We start from the raw sequence: 23,370 nt of genomic DNA on the forward strand, positions 1-23,370 counted from the left end.
CAGGACCCTGAGATCACGACCTGAGCCGAAGGCCGCGGCCTAACCCACTGAGCCACCCAGGCGCCCTTAAATAAGACTTTTAAAACACAAATCACAAAATAAAAAAGGGAAGCATTAACAACATCAAAACTAAAGAGTTCAGGTTCACTCTAGACAAAGAGTAGGTTACCACAAGCCAAGTTAAAAGGCTTATGATAAAGAGGGAGATAATATATTCAAATTCTGGTTCCTGAAAAGGATTAATGTTTAAAACACATTTAAAAAATCACTTAAAAATAGGAAGAAAAAAGGGTAACAACCAGATGATTCACAAAAGAGCAAACCTGAACCAGGGCCATCATATTGCTCAAATGTTATGTGATAAGAGAGCCCTGAAAGGTGTACAGCCCCCAGGGTATGATTTATACAGTGATGACATTGACTTATTATGATATAGAGAGATCCTCAGCTGCACAGGGAAATACAAACGAAAGCAAGGAATACCAGTTGGTACCAATTTGACTGGCAAACTTAAAAGTAGTCATTAATAATGAGAAAAAGGAGGAGGTATAAAGCAAATACCATACAAAAAACAATGGATACACATATATGTTAAATACAAGAGCACAGGTACTAATATAAGGGAAAAAACAGGACTGAGGTATAGGCTAAATAAAGAAAACAAATGAGGGCCCTGAAAAGACCAAAAATAAACAATATGCTAAAAACTAAAGAGTGTATGAGTTACTCAATTTTGTGCATCAAGATTAAAAGAAAAATATCATATATGATAAAGATACCAGGTAATTCTAGAAAATGCAAAGCAATTTATAGTGACAAAAGCAGATCAACAGTTGCCTAAGGAAGGGGAGGGGAGCAGGGAAGAAGGGATTATAGAGAGGCAGGAAGAACCTTTTGGGGGTGATTATATGTTCATTGACTTTGGTGACAGTTTCCCAGTTGTATACACATGAAAACCTATTAAATATACACTTTAAATATGTGCATTTTCTTGGATGGCAATTATACCTCAAAAAAGCTGTTAAAAATATTTTTAAAAAATCAGGTATTAACATTTTCCATATGATAAAAATCTATACTGTCTACATAATGTACTTCTATTAGATGTAATTAAGCAACCTGGAATCAGCAAATAATTACAGCATTTTATATATATTACCTGTGTTTGTCCCCTCTGAAATAATGCTGATCCATGAAGAGTTTTAAACATATCTACCTCACAATTTATATTCCGAAGTGAAGTCAAATCTCGACCATCGCACCTATAGTAATAAAGGAAAAAAGTATGTAAAGCGGTGTTCAGAATCAGAAATATCACCTATTATTTCTTATTCCTACCAAGGAGTGCTCAACTCCAGTTGTGTAACATATCACCTGAGGAATTTAAGAACTTTAAAAAATAATACAGATACCTGATCCCCACCCTAAATCCCACTGAATCACAATCTCAGATTGTGACCCATTCACTTCTACTGTTAAAGAAGTTCTGCAAGGCAATTCTGATGTGCATTCAGGGTTGTGAACCACTGCTCTACACACAAGTCCCACAGAGAAACAGACACATCCACACATTCTTCAACACCCATTTATGAAATACCCTAATTCTTTAATGTTCACTTAAAAAAAATCATTTCCTTGCTTTGAGCAAGTTGCCACTTTCAAGACAACTTACAGAGGCACATACTTCAATTCCATCAAAAAAGGATATATTTACCTTTTGTATTCATTCAAAATAATACTTCTAAAAACCTCCTTTGCAACAACGTTGAAGGATTCTATTATTTCGAATGTATCAGCCTCTGGAAACTTTTCTACAGAAAGAAAGACAAACCAAAACAAAGGTTTTCTCTTTTTAGAAGACATGATTTCTCTTCAATTCATAGTATCAAATCAGTTAATTATGGTAGTAAACCAAGGGAGTTGATGCTGAACTATTTAGTCCTCAAGCAAACAAAGCAGACAAATTAAATATTCTCAAGTAGGAAAGACACAAGTATTATACCTCAAACATATTGTTATTGAGAACTTAATTTGTTTTCTACCAGAACAACAGAGCTTTGTTATTAGCTCTCTATTGTATTATGTTACTAACAAATCCAGCCATATTATTAAAAGGTCTGAGTGACACTTTTAAGATTAAGAGTAATCACCTTCAATGTTTTGCCTTAGGAACCTTTCTCTTAGTCTGCAAATAGAGAAATAATTTGCTTTGTATGTTACAAGTCCCTACTGTTGCCTTTTTAGTTAACATTTATTAATTTCTTTCAGGACCCATGTGCTATACATGTTTCTTTTTTAATGCCTTTAATCTTTGAAACAACTTACGAGGTATATTTTATTATTACCACCATTCTAAAGAAGAAAAAGAAGGCTTAACAAAGTAAATTGCCTGAGATCATACAGGCAGTGACAGGTAGAACTGTGACCTGAATACTGGTCTGTCTGCCTGTCTAGGCTTATGTTTTTAAATGTTAAGCTACTTTATCAACTGATTAATACCAAGCCTTAAGCACTGTTCTCTCAAGCATTTGGTTTATTAAATATAACTTTCACAGGACATAAAAAATGGACAGAGAGATATATATATTAAGAAATGTATCTTTGTTAGTCAGGAATAATTTTTAAGTATTACACTTTAAATGTCATGCTTGGTACACATTTAGTTTGTGACTGATATTTACATAATAAAATCCTTTGCTTAGTAATTTCTAGAGAGCAAAATTCTCTAAAATCTAATTTTACAATTCCACAACAGCATCAGTTAACATTTTTTGAATACTTGGTTATGTGGCAGGTACAAATGCAGATGACTTACCTATTTAAAGTAAACCAGATATTATCGTAATTATTACCATAATACCATAAACCAGATATTATCAGTATTACAATTTCACAGATTAAGAACTCAAGAATTTTAAAGAGTATTTTTCAGATTTTTAAATGACATGATACAAAGTTTCCCATCATAGAGTGTAAGAACCTGATCCAGAAAAGATTGGGAATATTTCACATTCAACGTTTTACTGGTGCTCACTCTATCAGGTACAGTGATGACCACATTCACAGAAGTTCAAGATTTTATTTATTTATTTAAGAGAGAGAGAAAGAGCAAATACACATGCATATGAGCAGGGGGTGGGGCGGTAGAAGGAGAGGTAGAGAGAGAATCTCAAGCGGATGTTCTGCCGAGTCCCATGTGGGGCTTGACCTCATGATTCTGAGATCATAACTTAAACTGAAATTAAAAGTCAATTACTTAACTGACTGAACCACACAGGTCCCCTCATAGAAATTTTTTTTTAAGATTTTATTTATTTTTCAGAGAGAGAGAGCGAGAGCGCACACAAGCAGGGAGAGCAGCAGGCAGAGGGAGAAGGAGACTTCCCACTGAGCAGGGAGCCTGATGTGGGAGTCTCTCTCAGGGCCCTGGATCATGACCTGAGCTGAAGGCAGATGCCTAACTGACTGAACCACCCAGGTGTCCCTCACAGAAATTAATTTAACAGTAACCTTGGGATGCATCATTATTTACCAAAGATGAAACTAAGGAACAAGGAAATAACTGATTCTCTGAGGTTAATAAAGCAAAGTTTACCTTTTAGTTGTTCCTCTGTATCCAATCTTATCTTGTTAACAGCTTCGTCTCTGGAAATCTAAAAGAGAGGTGAGGTTCAGTATACATGGAAATATATAACATTTCTATTTTTACATTTAACAATTAACATCGCTACGTTGTTAATTGCTAACAATTATATTGTTACAATTAACACACGTAATAGTACTCAGATTTCTCTACTGGTAGTATTCTTTAAAAGATGAGAGCTAGTTATTGATTTATAAGAAATATTACCTATTTAATTCATTCAAATATATTTACACACTTCCCTAAAACTTGCATTAATCAGCAAAAAGAGAATGGAGAAGCAAATAACTACACTTTTACTTAGCTTTCTGTTTAGAGATTTTTAATAAAAATTCATAAATTAGATTATGTGAATTATGACAAAAAAGAATTCCCAGAATAATTATATAAGACAAAATTCAAAAATACCTACTTTATCGTGTTTATAATCAGTGAAAACTGCATAGAGTCTTTCCATGGAGAGTCTATTTTAAGCACAAAATAAATGTCAGCATAATAGTTCTTATGTTAATAGTATAACAATACTATTATGAACAAAACTGCAATACTTAATAGTAAGCTAAAATATTTAATAAGCATTTCATAAAGAATTTTTAAAAATGTATTTATTGTTCTTTAGCACAGCTAATCTGTTTACTATTTATAATACAATATACCAAATTTCTTTCTCCTCATCTGTCAGGTAAATCACTCACAGGTACTATGCTCTTCCTTCTTAATTGTTCAATTTATTTCACCTTAGATTTTTCTTACATACAAACTTTCTCTCCCCACTCTTTTTTAACTTCTTGCTTTTTTCTATTCTCTCCACTTTGGCTGTTATTGCAGGCAACTGTTTTGTTGGGGACAATTTACATCTCTTTAGTCTCTGACTGACTGATGGCTGTAAGACTGATGCTAAGGGAAATATTAAGTTTTTCAATTTATTTGAAATAAAATGAAATACTCTCTGGTAATTTCATTCATACTTACTGAGTGCCTGCCTATGAGCTGACACTGTTCTAAGCACTGAGCATACAGAGGTGGTTATACTTGATTTCTTTTCAAGAACCTCAACAGTTTCCTTAGATATTCAAATATCTTATGATTTATTCTTTTTCCTTGTTTGACATAGATATTCAGATTATCTGAATCTTAACCAGTCAACTCCCTCCCCTTTTCATTTGAGACTTAAACTTAGGCACTTGAAGTGAGAACTGGCTTACCCTTTTTAAAGCATTAGATTGGCATTTATGGCGCTCACTTTGAAAATAGAAGGATGCCATATAAGAAGTAATGCATGCATGCTTCCATGGGAAGTTTTTAGGCTTACAATTAAATTAAATCTGGTAATGACTTCAAATTTTCTTTTGTACAGATATTCTTACTTATGAGTGTATTCCACAATCTCTGGTGAAGGGGTAAATAACTTCTGAGGTGTCCTCTTGGTAACACCAGTTTCTTTTACCAATTGCTGGATGCCCTGAATTATTTGTTGGGTATATTTTACCCCCACTTTAATAGCATGGCAAAAGTCCTGTTGTAAAATGTTCTCCGCAGAGGCTTCCATCATCACTAAAGGGAGGAAAAAAAAGATTGCCATTGAATCTTTTACCAGTATAGCATTTTTAAGCACCTTGACACAACATAAACACTACAGATCAGTTTTGCTTATTAATGGTATATCAACCGTTTTCTTTCCTTCGAATCAGCATCCTTCCAAAATGTAAACAGCAGTAAATGAATAAAGAAACCTTAATACTTGAAATTAGGCTTACAGCTTTCTTCAATTTAGTAAAGGATTTCTCATAAAAAAAATGAAACAAAATAACCTATGCATACTTATTTATTAAATAAGTTTTGAGATATAATTCAAATACCATAAAATTCCATCTTTAAAGCATACAGCTACATTTATTTTTAATACGTACTTAAAATGAAATTTAAAAATATCAATAAAGTAGGAATCCAGTGAATTTTTTTTTTAAGGATTTTATTTTTATTTATTTGTCAGAGAGAGAGAGAGCAAAGGCAGGCAGAGTGGCAGGCAGAGGCAGAGGGAGAAGCAGGATCCCTGCCGAGCAAGGAGCCTGATGTAGGACTCAATCCTAGGGCTCTGGGATCATGACCCGAGCCAAAGGCAGCCGCTTAATCGACTGAGTCACCCAGGCATCCCAAATGTTTTCTGTTTAACAATTATTTGATGTGACCTCCTACTCAATTATCTCATTGTCACATTGTCTAATGCTTGCACAGGTGGGGGGAAATCTTTTGCAGTGATACTGTGTCAAGTAAGCCAACTAGAAGACTGTTGCTACTCCCATAAAAAAGCTGCTTTTATGGTTTTGTGATAGTAAAACTCCTGTGTAAAGGAGGGAAGCGCCAAGTAGCACTTCTGGCTCCCAGTGTCACTTCTAGTAACATCTGCTATTCAGGTTTGGCTTTGGTTTCTGCCAGGCCGCGAGATTCCTGCCTCCTCATGTGTCATTTTTGGCCCTTCTCGATTTGTACAGTTAAACATCATGCAATGCACAGATAAGATGGTAACTATCATATTTAATATTAAAACCACATCATGTTGTCATTAAGATTTATTATTATCTAATCATCACTTGTAAAGCTTTTAGGTCTAATCTAGAAGGAAAAAAAATCTTTTGTGCTTTGTATTTTATATTGGAATTCCAACAGTCAGTTGAAGCTGACCTGTGAAACTAAAACAAAAGATCTAACATTTGTGTCATGGAGTTCCAGAAAGAAAGGATAAAGATGGCAGGCTGAAAAGTCCTGGAAAAATAATAGCTGAAAACTCTACAAATTTGGCAGAGACATAAACGCACAGATTCAAGAAGCTGAGTAAACCCCAAACAGGGTAACCTAAGGAGATACATATCCTAATTAAACTTTGGAAAACCAAAGACAAAAAGATCTTGAAGCCAGCCAGAGAAAAGTACCACCTCACCCATATGGGAAAAGCAATTAAAATAATAGATTTATCATTGGAAACCATGGAGGTTGGAAGGGACTGGCATATTATATTTTAGGTGTTGAAAGAAAAGAACTGTTGACCCAAAATCCTATGCCCAGTAAAAATATTTACAGAATAAAGGAATGAAGGAATATATATTTAGGAATGAATTGAGACTCTTAGATAATTAAGAAAATTTGTTTTCTACCTACCCTACCTACCCTAAAAGACCTACCCTAAAAGAATGGCTCAAGGAAGTTCTCTAAACAGAAAAAATAAAAAAAGAAACCATGGACTATCAGGAAGGAAAAGTACTGCTAAGCAAAAATGTGGGTAAATACAATATGCTTTCCATCTCCTCTTGAGTTTACTAAATTATGTTTGATGGCTGAAGCAAAAGCAAAAATTATAACTTGGCCTATTGTGGTTCTAAATGTAGAGGAATATTGAAATGATTTTATTACAGATGGAGGAGGGTAAGGCAAGGTCAGGTTTCAGTACTTCATTTGAGGTGTAAAGCAGCTTTCCTGACACAATGATACCGCAATTATATTTTTCTTCTTATCAGTATTCCCATGACATCCTCCCTCACTTTTTGCAGAATTAAACTGGAGATTTTTAAAAATGCATTTGATGTATGTAAATTATGCCTCAACAAGTTGATTTAAAAGAAAATATGAAAGAAATGATATGGTAAAGAAATCAATATTCCTTAGACTTTGTTTTCACTAATTAAACTTCAAAGCAATTCATTTTTGAAAATACTTTAGAAGGAAATTCCTTAGTTTTTTTAATCTATAGATCTGTGCTATCCAATTTGGCAATTACTAGCTCCATACGGTTATTTGCATTTAGATAAAATTGTGTAAAATTAAAAATTCAGTTTCTTGGCTACTCTAGCCACATTTCAAGTACACGGTAGCCACATCTTCACATATAAAACATTTACTTCATTGCAGAGTTCTACTGGACAGCATTGCCATGTAGACTAAAAATTTACACAAAAAAGTGCTGTCTAAATGATTGCTGTTAACCATTTTTAGTAGTTGAAGATTAAAGATTTTTTTTTTTAAAGATTCTATTTATTTATTTAACAAACAGATCACAAGTAGGCAGAGAGGCAGGGAGAGAGAGATGGGGGGGCAAGCAGGCTCCCCACTGAGCAGAGAGCCCAATGTGGGGCTCAATCCCAGGGCCTGAGACCATGACCCGAGCTGAAGGCAGAGGCCTTAACCCACTGAACCACCCAGGTACCCCTAAAGATTTTTGAGATTAGTTGAAAATTGTGAATTCTAGATACAAATTTCTTCTTAAAAATAGTTACTGGTATACTGTTTCCTAAATTATATCCTAGCATACATAGAAAGATGAGTGATATTAAGTGTACCAGTTGAAAGCAAGCAGAATGTGCAGAATGGTGCTGAAGTCATCTAGCAGCCAAAGAAGAAATTGTTCTTTAGGTCTTATTCCAAAGATTTGTTGGATTACTAAATATTTTAATAATGGAATGGCAGCAATTACTTTTTTGTATTTTTCTATCCCACAAGTTCCATGGTGATGGTATTGGACTTGGGCCCAATATTAAGTCTGACACATGAACATGAAGTCAAAACAACCTTCTGATGCTTTATGCAGTCTCTAGAGTCTAATTCATCCATCTAGAGAGCAAGAGTTAAGAAAGGCAAGCTAGAAGTTGCTTATGGGGTTTTTACAGCATGCCACAGTTGCAACAAAGATCTTCAGTGCATTCCTCCCACATCCCCATAAAATTAGAGAGCTTCAAAGTCTAAAGCAGGTAGAGGCTATTTATTTATGGCCATTCAGAAGCAAGTTTATTTCTGTGTCTTCATGATAAGAGCAGGTATTAACAGTATGCCTATTAGGTACTAGGTATTATGCTTGGCACTTTACAAACCCTGACTCTAATCTTCACAACAACCCTGTAAAGTAGCCAAATCAATTTACTAAGTGAAAGTAATGAACACTATAACTTTAAGCAAAAATAAATTTCACATGCAGACCAAGTAAACTTGAGACAGTGAACCAGTACTCTGCTCAAGGCTCTTTCTGGGATGCTCAAATATGTTAAGGGTCATCTGTTATTCATGGCTTCCCCAAATCTTTGGAATGTTCTCTCCACATTGTGATAGCCTACCACAGTAAGAATCTCATCTTCTGGAGCTAGAATCCAACAATCATTTCCTTGTTTCTCCAGTAATCAAGATTGCAATCATGTGTTATAGTTCTGTCTGGTGTGATATAAGTGAAAGTGAAAATTGCTATGTGATGTCTTTAGTAAAGCACTTTGAAAGGGAAGATGACTTACTCAGGTGGCATACACCTTTTAGTTACTCCCCTCATTTTTTTTCCTCTAGCCTATAGATCAGGTTAAGTTGCCCAGAGCTCCAAAAGCAAGTTCATAAGCATGAAGTTGAAGGCCACACATTGAGGATAGCAGAGCAGAAAGCTGGAAGGAATCTAGATTTCTTAAGGTGTCATGGAGCCAGGGACACCTAGATGGCTCAGTTGGTTAAGCGTACAACTGATTATTTTAGCCCAAGTCATGATCTTAGGCTCATGAGATCAAGCCCCTGGAGGGCTCCCCACTCAGCATGAAGTCTGCTTGAGATTCCTTCTGCACCTCCCCACACTGGCCCATGCACGCAAACGTGTCTGTGTAGTCTGTAATAAATACCTTTACTGGGGCACCTGGGTGGCTCAGTCATTAAGCATCTGCCTTTGGCTTCAGGTCATCATCCCAGGGTCCTGGGACTGAGCCCCGCATTAGGCTCCCTGCTCAGAGGGAAGCCTGCTTCTCCCTCTCCCACATCCCCCTGCTTGTGTTCCCTCTTTCACTGTCTCTGTCTAATAAATAAATAAAATCTTTAAAAAATAATAATATCTTTATAAAAAAAAAAGATATCATGGAGCCACTATAATTGTCTTGGACCCCCCTGTTATTTACTTTAGCAACACGAACCCTAATTAATATGTAGATAATGTACAACTCCTCTTATATATGTTTTAACTACCATAGAGTCCTTATTCTATTTCCATCACTGACTAATATTCCAAAAGAAGCTGGAAATGTGTTTCACACATTAATTGTACATAAAAGTACTAAAAGCTTAATAGTTTACATTTTATCAAAATATTCCCATATCAGAAGATCCCATGTCAAAAAGTCCCAGACATCAAATACCACACAGTAAAATTAACTGATAAGATCTTTTTTTTTTTTTTAAAGATTTTATCTATTTATTTGTCAGAGAGAGAGAGAGAGGGAGAGAGAGCAAGCACAGGCAGACAGAATGGCAGGCAGAGGCAGAGGGAGAAGCAGGCTCCCTGATGAGCAAGGAGCCCGATGTGGGACTCGATCCCAGGACGCCGGGATCATGACCTGAGCCAAAGGCAGCCGCTTAACCAACTGAGCCACCCAGGCGTCCCAACTGATAAGATCTTAATTAATCTGTCCAAGGTTACACAGTGTGACAGCTGCTGGGTTTCAGATACAGGTCATTCTACTGTCAAAGCCAATTCTCCTTCAAGAGAACTGGGCCAATTTTCATTCATGCAGTTATGACATTTTTATTACAAGGAGTGAGGGTGACCTATGGTCAGTGCATTTCTTATATGTTTTCTACCTTCCAGAAACAGGTGACCTTTTTCTCAAAGGACATTAAACAAGCGCTGAATGATGAATTAGCTAAATTAACATATTTAAACTAATAAAACAATTTATTACCAGATTTAGAAATTTAATTTTTAGACTAGCTTATTAGTTTAAAAATAATTACCAGAATTGTCTTGGTAAATAAAGATTTTTATATATTTCAAGTAAAATTATATGACATTGTTTTTTTTTTTTTAAGATTTTGTCAGAGAGAGCACACAAGCAGGGGTACAGCAGGCAGAGGGAGAGGCAGGTTCCCCACTGAGGAAGGAGCCCAATGCAGGACTCAATCCCAGGAACCTGGTATCATGACCTGAGCCAAAGGCAGATGCTTAGCCAATTGAGCCAGCCAAGGCTGTATCACATTCTGCAATTTCAGGCTGTATCGCATTCTGTAATTTCAGGTATTGTTTGATATGAAGCGAGAGCACCACCAAAATAGGACAGCAATAAAACAGAACAAAAATCTTTATGGCTAAGTGACAAGACACACATACATAGAAGAATATAAATGCATTTTTAAGAAGCCAGAACTTACACTTAAAATCCAGAACAAATGTACTACCTAAATTACTTACCAATTTGACTTTTAGGTGCTCCAGCAACCACTAAATTTAAAGTACTGGAAGACATTTCTTTCCGTGTTGGATTAATAACACATTCTCCATCGATCATTCCTATTCTCACAGCCCCTAAAATACATCAAAATACTGGCAGTTGTGTAATAAAAAGTCTGTTTTCAAGACACTATCCCAGTGATAGCTTTGATCCCTATCTTTAACTGTGACTACAATAAAATCCATATTTTTACTATGGTTTTTAAGGCCCACAGAACATCCTACCCCACCCTACCTAATAGCCTCACTAGAGCACTGCGCTGCTGAGATACATTATTTTTTCCATACTTCTGTGATTATGCTCGTGTTCTTTTCCCAAGCTAGACTATACTTTTTCCAAGGCAAATGCTTACCATTTGATCCTACTAAGGTTCAGTTTAATGTTGAGTACTCTGAGAAGCCCTCCTTGACAACATGATTTCAAAGACTAAACATACCTTTCTCTATCATTTTTACTATAGCTTTATTTATAATACTGTTTATAAATAATTATTTGTTTGTTTCCCCTATTTACACTGAAAGCAAGAACTCTTCCTAGACTGCCTTTCTTCCTTCAGTTCTTAACTTAGTATCTGACATTTAGGATATTCAGAAGTTACTCGATGAATCATTTTTATATTTCATGATTACAATTTGTAAGAGTTGTAAGTTATAAACGTATTTGTTTTATCCTGAAAGACCATGTACTATAACAATTTCCTATCCCCACCCCCCACACCAAAAGTCCTCAAATAGAGAGACAATTAAGAAGTAAAAGTATCTAGGAACATAAAGTCTCTAACACCATAACATTTTGCTATCAAAAACAAAACCTAAGGCAAGGATGAAAATATCTTGAGCTGAAAGGAGTCTTAGAATATCATCTAATTAAACTCCCTATGAGATAATAAGTCAGAGCTAATTAATCTATGCTCTTGCTATAGCATGTTCACTAGTATTTCAAGAAAAAACATAATGTTTCTTATTTTCAAATCTTAACTTACCAATAGGTCCATTCCAAGGAATATCTGATAATGAGAGAGCTACAGAAGCTTAAAAAAAAGGAAAAACAAAATAAGAACTGAAGTAAAAAGATTTCATTCCTTTAAAAAGACCATGATAATTTTAATCTTGATTTTTATACTTACCACCATTAATTGCTAAAATATCAGGTTCATTAACACCATCTACTGCCAACAGATTACAAAGTACCTGGTACAAAGGAAAAAATTCAGAGTACTTAAAAAAAACTACTTGATTTAGGAGGACTATCATTTTGGCTAACATCTTGGGCCCTATGTGTTTAAAAGCATGAGCTTTGTAGTCAAACCCCTTATTTCTGGCTATCATTTAACTAAATACATGCTTGACTATGGCAAATTACTTAAGCCTCAAAAGTTTCTCATTTTTAACATATATTTTTTTTTAAGATTTTATTTATTTATTTGACAGAGAGAAATCACAAGCAGGCAGAGAGGCAGGCAGAGAGAGAGGAGGAAGCAGGCTCCCTGCTGAGCAGAAAGCCCGATGCGGGGCTTGAACCCAGGACCTGGGATCATGACCTGAGCCGAAGGCAGCGGCTTAACCCACTGAGCCACCCAGGCGTCCCAAAAGTTTCTCATTTTTAAAAGGGAAAAATAATAGCATTTTCTTAAAAGGTTTTCTGAAAATTATAGGAAATACTATTTGTAAAACATTTACAATACTGGGCATGTTGAAAATATTCAGTAAATGTCAGCTATTTCTATTACATAAAAATATTGTTTTCTGCTTAGCATATAGAAAACAAAATGATGAATTCCTTTATACTGCAATAATATGCCTATGTCATGTACTTAAGAAAACAACTTATTAAAAAAAGAAAAAACAACTACTTGAGGCAGTGACATCCTTGCAAAGGCTTATCTGCAAGGCATATTTATTTTTATGAAATAAGTAAAGGTTCATTAAAGCATATGGGTCATTATTCTGAAAGAGAATAATATTCACAAAAATATTAAAATATATTAAAGTAGAAGTTTAGAGGACCCAATAAATAGGTAGTAAAGACTAGTTTGTATCAATTGTCCTAGCTTCTGACACTAATATGACTTAACAGGTCCCAGAAGGGTCTGTCCCCACCTTCCTCAATTACTCTAAACTTTAAAAATCACCAGTTTGTTTCCTGTGGGCTTTTGTGCTTCCTATTCCATCTGCTCAGAATGTTTCCCCCACACTCGTAGGTTGGCTAACTCCTACTCATAATTCAGGTATCAACTCAAAATGACACTGAATAAATATTAATTTTTAAAATTATTAATGTTTTAAAAAATTAGCTTAATATAAAACAGCATTACCAAAAATTCTTATTTTGTGTTCTAATGTTTAGCCTAGGAAGTATTATAGAAATTCATTAAGTAATTTTTTATTGATTTAGAAACAAATAAACCTAAAGCAGAATATACCTGTGTATCATAAAAGTAACCAGCTGGAAAGAGAGGTCTAATTGAACGATCTGCCAAAAGAAAAAAAAGAAAAGACACTAAATAGTACTGACAAGAGTCACTTTACAGTTTATCTTTTTCTCCTATTAAACATCAGGCTGAAAAATAATATAGCTAGCTGTTCAGTATATTAAAAAAAAATTTCCTTGGACTGATTTACTGAAGGGGTCATAGATAAATGTCAATGATTCAATTAATATATATCCTGTCCTAATAACAAAAAACTAGCAGGGCACGAACAAACAAGTCTAAAACTGGGGAGCAATTTTTCATCCTGGTTCCATAGGCTTAGTTACATATATAAGCCAAGGAAAGAGACTTAAGACCAGCAAGAGACCAAAAGAAATCTTTCCTTGGTATTCTGTGTCTGAAAAATGCATATAAATTTACACAAAATAACCATTTCTTTATAGAAGAGCTATAAACTCAAATGATCCCACAATATTTAAGGATGTCAAAGATTTGAAAGATTATGGGCCTTATTTCAGTAGTTGATTAATATAATGCTTTCAAAATTTACTGCGATGAATATGAAAATGAAAAATACTAGGGATAGATTGAGCTGAACAGTAGAGGCACGAGCCACAGAATTTATATGCTCAATAGAGATTCATTCATTTCATTGACATACATTTATTGAATGCCTATTCTGTGTCAGGTAGTATAACAAGTACCCAGGATTCAGTAGTGAATAAACAGTTTTTTCTTTGCTGGAGCCCATATCTGAGTGAGGGGATACAGAAAGTAAATAATCTCAGGTAGTGTTAATGTAATGGAAGAAAATTTAAGAGAACTGTAAATATAGATAGAAGAAATACTAACACAGGTGTAACAGAGTTAATGCCTCTATCTTACTATCTTACCTATTACTCGACTTGTAAGAATTTCTTTATCAGAAGATCCAATCTCTCTTCTGAGATAGTTTGTGGGAATTCTACCTGCTGCAGCAGCCTTCTGTCTATAGTCAACCTGAAATAGTAATGAAAAAAAAAATGAAGTTCATTTGACTCCTTTTTATGGCAACAAACTATTGCCCAAGAACCACTATATATATACTAATTTTCCTATATATACACTATATATATACTAACAACATGGTCCAGATTAAGAATTAAGGATATTTTTTTTTATTTACTTTTAGCATTTCGCATCTCTTTACAAAGGGAAAACTGATAGAAATATTTCAGTAAACTGATTTTTAAAAAGTCTTCCACTTAGCAGTGAACTACATAGCCTTATTATTTCCCACAGTGGCTTATTCTGGTCAAATAAAACATTCCCTTTTTTGTATCAACTCTGTTACATAAAATTGCATTTCTGTTTTCATAACAGAAAGAAGCCATAAACTCCTAAAGCACTCCTTACTTCTCACTGAACATATACTTGCAAACTCATACTGAAGGGAAACCTATGAGAGCAATGAATTCACTGCTATTCAACATCAAAATCTTCATGCATTTCACTGTTCTTACCAACCTGGCCATTCTAAAGCAGCTTACTACTAATATGAGAATTGATTATGAAGCAGTCAGTCTAAATTCTTTTAATGACTCAAACTACAAGAGAAAATCCTTTGTTGTATGAAGTTTACACTGTGTACTTGTTAGACATTAGACAAAAATATTACAAATTCTACATTTATGCCATATAACTGTTCAGATAAATCAACAAATACTTACCACCAAAGGCATGAACTGGGAAGGTGAAGGTTTTGTTTTACTGACTGCTGTGACCATCACCGCAGTGTCACCTGACTTAAACATAAATAACAACACGTGCAAATTCCTTAAAAAACAGACATTAACATCTAAGTAGTAAGTGAGTGAATCCTTGCTCCAGTTAAATACAAGGAAAAAGAACTGTTATTCCATGACACAATGAAAATGAAAATAATTAAGCACAACTAGTCAAATCTTGATCCCTTCTACGAGATCAAGAAAAGGCTTACAAAATAGCTTAGTCACAAGCAATCGTATTTTCTACTACTTAAAAAATTTCGGCTACATACAAAGAAAAATTTCTCACTTATCACAATTAAAGAAAATAGTAAAATCACTTTCTCTAGAGAAGTATTACAGAATTTATTAACAGAACAAAACAGAAGCCCAAGTTTCAAACATATCTTAAAAGTCACTTAGTAAATCCAGCCCCCTGACTCCCTGGTTCTCTGGAATGGTTCTGAAACCAGAAATGGCTTACAGTACCACAATTCTAATAAGTGACATGATGTTGTAAAGATAGTCAGTAGCAGTTCATAAGCATTTTTAAGATGAAAGTTTAAAAATCTGGACTTTTTACCTGTACTACAGCAGAGCCATCTGCAAATCTGGCCAGCTTTCCAGAGGATATCTCTAGTTTTCTGTTTAAAAATAAAAATTCAATACAAAAGGACTTAGGTCATCAATACAAATCGCAGTTCAGTATAAAATAATCTAAGATTCTAATAGAAGAACCAAGCCACACAGCCCGCCCCCCAGCAAAAAACAAATAAAAAAGGGAAAGAATTCACAATTGTTATTAAAAGTACCAGAGGAATTTAAGAGCTACTTAAGGGAAAATACAGAAGGCGCAGGAGAAATCTGACTGAAAGATAAAATACTTTGGGGGTGGAGAAGTACTTAAATATTAATACCCATTTATAACCTTCGTTTAGTCTCTCATCTCTTGTTGATAAAAGTAGCCTTTTGACAAACAAGATCATTTCTCTACTTAAAATCCTTTAAAGTATCCCTAGTACTTTCAGTACAAAATATAAATTCCTAAATATTGTCTACAAAGACATTCGTGTTCAACAATGGTGCCAAGACAAGTCAATGGGGTGGAGGTGGGGAAGAATAGCTTTTATAACCAGTGGTACTGAGACAACTAGGTACCCATATGCAGACAAGTTAATAAAGTTGGATCTCTTTCCTCATACTATAAATAAAAATTAATTCAAAATGTAGTACGAACCTAAATGTAAGAGCTAAAACTGAAGATTCTTAGGAAAACACATAGGAGTAAATCTTCATAAACTTGGGTTAGACAATGTCTTATATATGACATCAAAAGTACAAGCGACAGAAGAAAAAATAAATTGTACTTTATCAAAATTAAAAATTTTCTTGGTTCAAGGGATATCAAGAAAGTGAAAGAAAACCCACAGAATAAAAGAAAATATTTGCAAATCACATATCTAACAAGGACTTGTATCTAGAATATGTAAAGAATACTTATAACCAAATAAAAAGACCAACCTAATTTTAAAATTGGTAAAGGATTTGAATAGAAGTCTATATACAAAGAAAATTTACTAAATATCCAGTTAAGTACATGAAAATATGCTCATGTACATAGGGAAATGCAAATCAAACCATAATAAGATATTACTTCACATCTACTACAATGGGTGTAGTAAAACAGATCAATAACAAGTGTTGGTGAAGATATGGAGAAACTAGAACCCTCATATAGTATTTATGGAAATATAAAATGGTACATCTCTCTTGTGAAATAATCTGGCAGTTCCTCAGTGGGTTAAACACGTAAGTTGCCAAATGATCCAGCAATTCTACTCCAAAGTAAATACCAAGAGAAATTAAAACTTTTTATGTCCATGCAAAAATCTGCATAGGAACATTCATAGCCACAGCATTATTCATATGGCTCCCAAATGGAAACAGTCAAAATGTATATCCACTGATGAATGAATAAACAAAATGTGGTCTCAGTGCATACAATGGAATATTATTCAGCCATTTAAAAAATGGAAGTATTGGGGTACCTAGATGGCTCAGTTGGTTCAGTGTCTAACTCTTGGTTTCCACTGAGGTTGTGATCTCATGGGTCATGGGATCAAGCCCTCTCAAACCCCTCCTGCAAATCAGCGCCTCACTCAACAGGCAGTCTGCTTGAAAGATACTCTCCCTCTGCCTCTCCCCGACTCTTGTGCTTTATCTCTCCCTCTCTCTAAAAATAAATAAATCTTTAAAAAAAAAAAAAAAAAGCAGTATTGCTATGTGTTACAACATGGATATAACTTAGAAACATAGTAACTGGGGACACCTGGGTGGCTTAGCCATTTAAGTGTCTGCCTTTGGCTCAGGTCAAGATCCCAGGGTCCTGAGATCAAGTCCCACATAGGGTTCTTTGGTCAGCAGGGAGCCTGCTTCTCCCTCTGCCTCTGCCTCTCACCCCTGCTTGTGCTCTCTCTCAATCTCTGGCAAATAAATAGACAAAATCTTAAAAAAAAAAAAAAAAAAAAAAAAAAAAAAAAAAGAGAGAATTTTAATACCTTAAAAAAAAAGAAACATAATAAATGAAAGAAGACAGTCACAGTAGACCATACACCATTGATTCTATTTTATGAAATGCTCACAAGAGGCAAATCCATAGAGACAAAAATTCTCTAGATTAGTGGCTGCCTGGGGCTATGGAGGTTGGGGAGAAATGGGAAGTTACTGCTAATGGGCCTGAGATTTCTTTTGGGGGTGATAAAAACGTCCTAAAATTGATTGTGGTGATGGCTGCAATATTGTGAATAGTACATTCTAAATGGGTAAATTGTACAGTATGCAAATTATATATTAACAAAGCAGTCTTTATAGATAATAGGTGGTATTATCAGCCTTATTCCCCAGCTTCTGCAGAGTACAAAAAGAGGTTACTTAAGGCTTGAAACAGATCAGCAAAACTTGTCAAAGAAACCAAAATTCATAAGAGTATTGTGAAGCCAAACCAACTCAGAGACTCCTGAAGATACCGAGAGATGTTCTGTCCTATGAAGCCTGCTTCAGAAACATTCTATCATGGTCCAGTGCTGAATACACATACATACACACATACGCACATGCTAATGCCCTGCCCACCCTCTCCTTCATACGCAAAAGGGATAAAGAGATAACTCAATATTTCTACCCATTAAACACTTCTGTCAGAAGCCTCAGTTCATGAAAAGCATATTTATCTATTCAGATAGACTCATTTTGTTAAATTTGAAAGCCAAAAAAAAAAGCATGTACACTTGTACTCAGTCATAACTTTGAAAAATTGATTTTAACCACAAGAAATATATGAGAAATTCTAGATGGATTTCTGTTACTGTTCAACACAGATGTTGTAATGACAGCCTACAATAAAAACGGGTCTACCCCGATAGATGGAATGAGGAAGTGCAGAGATAAGGCTTGAGCTGGCATAGTAGGTGGAGGGAATGAGATGCTCAGAGCCAGTCACATAGGGTAGACTCAAGTGAAGTCCCACCAACCTACAGCTAAAATCAGTATTAAGGTTTTACGTGTAAAATGTAAATTTGGGGTCTTGAAATTTTGTTTACTCTGGGGTAAGAATATGCTACTAGTACTTCTCAAGACCTAACAGGAATTGGCATTCCATCCCAAAATGTAAATTGAGGGATTCCTGTGAAAGAAAGGGGAGTATTCTCTAAAGTAAATTGAAGTGGCCCCAAGAAAGAGAAGAGGAGCTGTAAAAGCTCTAGTTCTATTCCATTAATGGGGATCTTGACCCAGAATTTTTGAGATTGCCCACAGTGGCATATTCTTTTGCATATCCTCAGTGATAATAAGTCTTTATTCTTTAATGGGGATATAATTTGTACAGGGGACCAAAAGAAGGCAGTAGAGAACAGAGGTTAAGAATGTGGGTTCTTTCTGAATAATGGTAAGCATCACTGGAATAAAATACTTCAGTCTGCAAATGACATATATCACTTTTTATTAGGTTCCACTGGTGAACAGCAGTCACATGGCCCCACCTATGCAGGGACCAGCAGTGTACCAAAGAGAGCACACATACTCACAAAGCTTGAGGCAAGGAGTACGTGACCCACTCCTCTGCTAAGCAGCCCTTCCCAGTTTTACCAGCAGGCAGAGAAGTGAAGCTGAGGAGACACTGTTAAGCTTCTACAGCTGACCTATTTACAACGGGAACTGATTGAACCAGTGAGAAAAACAAATAGGCCTGCAGTACCCCTAGATATTCTCATACATGTACACTTCCATTTATATGCTTATTCAAACAACACTTGGATTTATATATTTATTCAAACACCACATTCTCCTGCCTTCTTTGTTCCCTCTGTTGAGTCTACTCAGTGTCTTCCGTAGGGGTCCTAGCGCACCCACCAGATAGTCCTATGGTCCTAACTTGGTGATTGCCCTGATTTGAACTGGTTTTCTCCCAGGTGTGTGCAATTTATATTACACAAAGAACCAGGTGGTTACTTTTCATTATATCTCATGATCTCAGTTGGTGTTAACTGACCTATGTAACTTTTCCTGTTCATGCACTTTTAGTTCTGTTTTTGGTGCAAACTTATTACTTTTATATATCAGGACTGATTTTACCTCTTATCAATTTACTCTTCAGTATTTTACATGTAAAATATCTCCAGATACAGACAAGATTGATAACACACAGGCCTTTGGGTGGCTAGGAAGAAGATTTCTGAGCCTTTTAAAATGTTGAGCCATGGGGCGCCTGGGTGGCTCAGTGGGTTAAGCCTCTGCCTTCAGCTCAGGTCGTGATCTCAGGGTCCTGGGGTCGAGCCCCGCATCGGGCTCTCTGCTGAACGGGGAGTCTGCTTCCCTCTCTCTCTCTGCCTGCCTCTCTGCCTACTTGTGATCTCTCTTTCTCTCTGTCAAATAAATAAATAAAATCTTAAAAAAATAAAAAAATAAAATGTTGAGCCATGTGAATGTTTACCTAATGTGAATGAATAACTAATACAAAAAAAACACTTGAAGACATTAAATAAAAAGGATTAGGATGAGTAGTAAGAGTCTCTTCGTGGGAAGAAGGGTGGGAAAAACATGGCTGAAGAGAAGGTTGAACAGAGCCAGCTGCCACAGGGAGTACAACTCCAGGGAGAGAGATGTTTTAAAAAAACATTTTTAGAAACATCTGTAGAATGATGTGGAATGTAACCACCTTCCTCCAACTTCCACTGAGAAAAATTCACTACTACAACAATAACAACAACATCAACAAACAAACAAAAACCCCAAATATCTTTATGATTCAGCCTCTGCCTGTCACTTGGCCTTACCTTTGATGCTAAATTCACATTTCACCTATTGCTTCATACACAGTGAGTTATTTGTAGTTACTCAAATGCACTGTCACCTACCTGTAATTGCACTTCCACTTTCTCCTTGCTAATTCCTTCTCCTCCCCCTTCAAGATTCACCTCCCATGACAAGCTTTAGGGTGGGATAGAAACGCCTTTGTGCTCCTTTGGCACCCCATTCACACCTCTCTCACAGTGATTTTCCTAGCATCTGTGTTTATCTTACTCCCTATCAGAATCTGTATCTACAGTGCCCTGTACACAGCAGATGCTCAATAAAAGCTTGTTGAACTGAAAATTAAACAGTTGCCTCAAAGGCTACTCTGAGTATTAAGTACAGCATTTGAAAAACACAATAGTATATAGTTTCCTAAAGAACTGTATATAATACACATGGTAACGAGTATAAAGTGAATGGTATATAGTAGTCAAATTCAATAAATGTTGCAAAAAAAAACTTAATACAAAGATGAAAGAATTGATTTACCCAGAACGTATGATATGTAGGAATCTAGTTGTTGCAACACATGACACAGGTTCAAGAACTAACTACAAGAGGTCCAGGTTTACTGATAAATGAAATATTTAAAGTAGATTATGGAAAATTTGGAAAGCAGGGGCTACTATACCGTTGCTTTGAGTCTGTTAGAAAAGTCTGTTTATTGCACAGCAGGTGTTTGTTCTGAGGCATTTATTCAAAGAATGATAAGTTACTGAAAAATGGAAGAGATATTTTCTCCCTCAAAAAATCAGAATCAGAGAATGCCAGAGATGGAAAGAGCCTTAGAGGTCATCTAGTCTGGGGATCAACAAAGTATATAGCCTGTTTCTGTACAGCCTTTCAGCTATTTCTTTTCTTTTTTACATTTTTAAAGGGTTTGTAAACATACACCAATATATGACAGACAGTATGCAGCACACAAAGCCTAAAGTACTTACATCCGGCCCCTTACAGAAAAAACTGACCCTTGACCTAGGCCAGTCTCATTTTGTGACAAAAAAGTAACTTGTTCAGGATCAGTCATTCAGTAAGTTAGGAAGGAAAACCTGTAATCAATGGCAGATTTTTTGGTTTTGTACACACTGGGTCAAAGATTTTAAAGTACCTATGAAAAATGTAGATATATAAAGTAAGCATTAGCAATTTCAGTTACTCTAAAAATCTGTTTTTAAAACGTGACTTTATTTTTTTAAGATTTTATTTATTTGTCAGAGAAAGAGGCAGCACTCGAGCACAGGCAAGGGGAGCAGCAGGTTCCCCCTACCCCCCACCCACCCAGCAAGGAGCCCAATGTGGGACGCGATCTGAGGATCCTGGGATCATGACCTGACTGAGGGGAAGGCAGACGCTTAACCGACTGAGCCACCCAGGCGTCCCTAAAAAGTGATTTTAGACATGAATTATGGCAAACGGACTCATGGAAAAAGTATGCGCTTGGAGAGAAGCAAAATCCACATAGTCTCAAAGTAGGTGACTCTGAGAAAGCTACCCTTTTTGAGCTTCTGTTTGAACCATGAGATGAGGTAAAAGCACCTTTACTGCAGGTTTAAAAAGCGTGTATCATGTAACTAGCGTTCAATAAATTGAAGTTTTCCTTCCCTTCCTACCCAGGGTCATACTGACCATGCATTTAGGGAATAAATTGGATTTGATGACGCACGCATCCACTGTCAACTCCATATCCTGAAGTGAGATGTTTCCCACTTCAGAGTCCAAGAGTCTCCGCAAATAAAGGGGACGAAAGTCAGGTGGACTGACTCAGCTGGAGAAAGGAGCCGGAAAGGGGTACAAGGGAGGACAGAGAAGCAAAGGACACGAGGCTGAAACAGTGCGGGAAGGGGAATGGTGCCAGGAGACATACACCAAATCCAGAAAGACATACCCCAAATCCAGAAATGCCAGAAATCTGGCATTTAGGTTTGGGGTAAAGAGGGGTAAATGAGACCCGCGCTGCCAGATTCCTAGCCTGGGAAATCAATGTACCTCGGGCTGCCTGGACGGGACGCCTTGTGAAAGGACACAGGACGCACGTTGTTCCTTACCTGCTGCCTAAGTCCACAGCCACGGCTCGGAACCTCGCGCCACCCCACAGAGCTCGCACCTGTAGCTGGTTGAGCGTCCGATCCCGCCCTGGCAGACGAGGGGGACCGTCGCAAAGCGGCCGAAGTCGGAGGCACGAGCAGCAATGCCTGCAGGCCGCCATGACACCCGGCACGCGATCACCCCGGGCTGAACCCTGATTGGCTTACTCTGACGGTGGGGCGGAGCCTGATGCAGTTTCGTTTCCGTGGTGCGGGGCTTGGGGAACTCCGGGGAAGCGGATACCTTCGTCGCTTGCTACGAAGACTAGAGAGGGTCAAAACTATCTGAACGCAATTGTGACAACCTATCTTTCCTGTTTAAGTACCTGCCAGTGAAAGGCAATTGGAAAGTTAATGCCTTTTGTGTATGTGTGTGCTATCGTAATTTAAAAGAAAGTCCCAGAATGATGCAAATGTTGAACAAGTAGGGTAAATATAGTAGTAATAGAAGTCATCAGACAAAACATTATTATTTGGCTTCTGTGAACTGAGAATTAGAGGAGAATTTGTGTAGTGGACCATGGAAAGAGATCTCTCTCTTCTCTCCTCTGCCTTGGTTTTTATTTTATAAATTTCACACAAATATTACAGCAAAGGTTTATGTTAATTTATTTCTAGTAAGTTAATTTCACTTCTTAATGACCTATATCATCATTTTAGATCTTTGACATCGTTTGTTATTAATTTTCCTCTCTATTGTTAATATTCAGCAACTAATTTCTCTGCCCCTTTTGATCAAGTGTCGTTATTTTTTAAACCAACTCTTATTAAATGCAAAATGCCAGCTACTATTTAAAAGAAATGTTTTGGAAAAATGAAGAAAAGTAGTTTTTGGAATTTGAATTGGATAAATTTTCAGGGAGTAAATCTTTTACACCCCTTT

General features: G+C 36.2%; 1 protein-coding gene across 2 annotated transcripts in view; it reads right to left on the bottom strand.

The window, feature by feature from the left end:
• LOC111148041 (polyribonucleotide nucleotidyltransferase 1) overlaps positions 1-22,615 on the bottom strand; it is a 45,772-nt gene extending 23,157 nt beyond the window's left edge. Inside the window, exons 1-13 of one of the 2 annotated variants that reach the window (XM_022504407.1) lie at positions 22,449-22,615; positions 15,638-15,698; positions 15,019-15,093; positions 14,203-14,308; positions 13,301-13,350; positions 12,005-12,068; positions 11,861-11,908; positions 10,839-10,952; positions 5,011-5,197; positions 4,056-4,107; positions 3,596-3,653; positions 1,715-1,811; positions 1,160-1,262 (exon numbers count right to left, since the gene is read on the bottom strand). In XM_022504407.1, the coding sequence (XP_022360115.1) occupies positions 1,160-1,262; positions 1,715-1,811; positions 3,596-3,653; positions 4,056-4,107; positions 5,011-5,197; positions 10,839-10,952; positions 11,861-11,908; positions 12,005-12,068; positions 13,301-13,350; positions 14,203-14,308; positions 15,019-15,093; positions 15,638-15,698; positions 22,449-22,609 (1,176 nt within the window). In that variant the 5' untranslated portion in view covers positions 22,610-22,615. Of the gene's footprint in view, positions 1-1,159; positions 1,263-1,714; positions 1,812-3,595; positions 3,654-4,055; positions 4,108-5,010; positions 5,198-10,838; positions 10,953-11,860; positions 11,909-12,004; positions 12,069-13,300; positions 13,351-14,202; positions 14,309-15,018; positions 15,125-15,637; positions 15,699-22,448 lie in introns of those variants that run through there. The other variant, XM_022504408.1, reaches the window with a different exon arrangement.
• Between the last annotated feature and the right edge of the window lie 755 nt (positions 22,616-23,370).

This window comes from Enhydra lutris, unplaced genomic scaffold, assembly GCF_002288905.1.
Source record: "Enhydra lutris kenyoni isolate GAN:26980312 unplaced genomic scaffold, ASM228890v2 scaffoldscaffold18, whole genome shotgun sequence".
NCBI classification, from domain to species: Eukaryota; Metazoa; Chordata; class Mammalia; order Carnivora; family Mustelidae; genus Enhydra; species Enhydra lutris.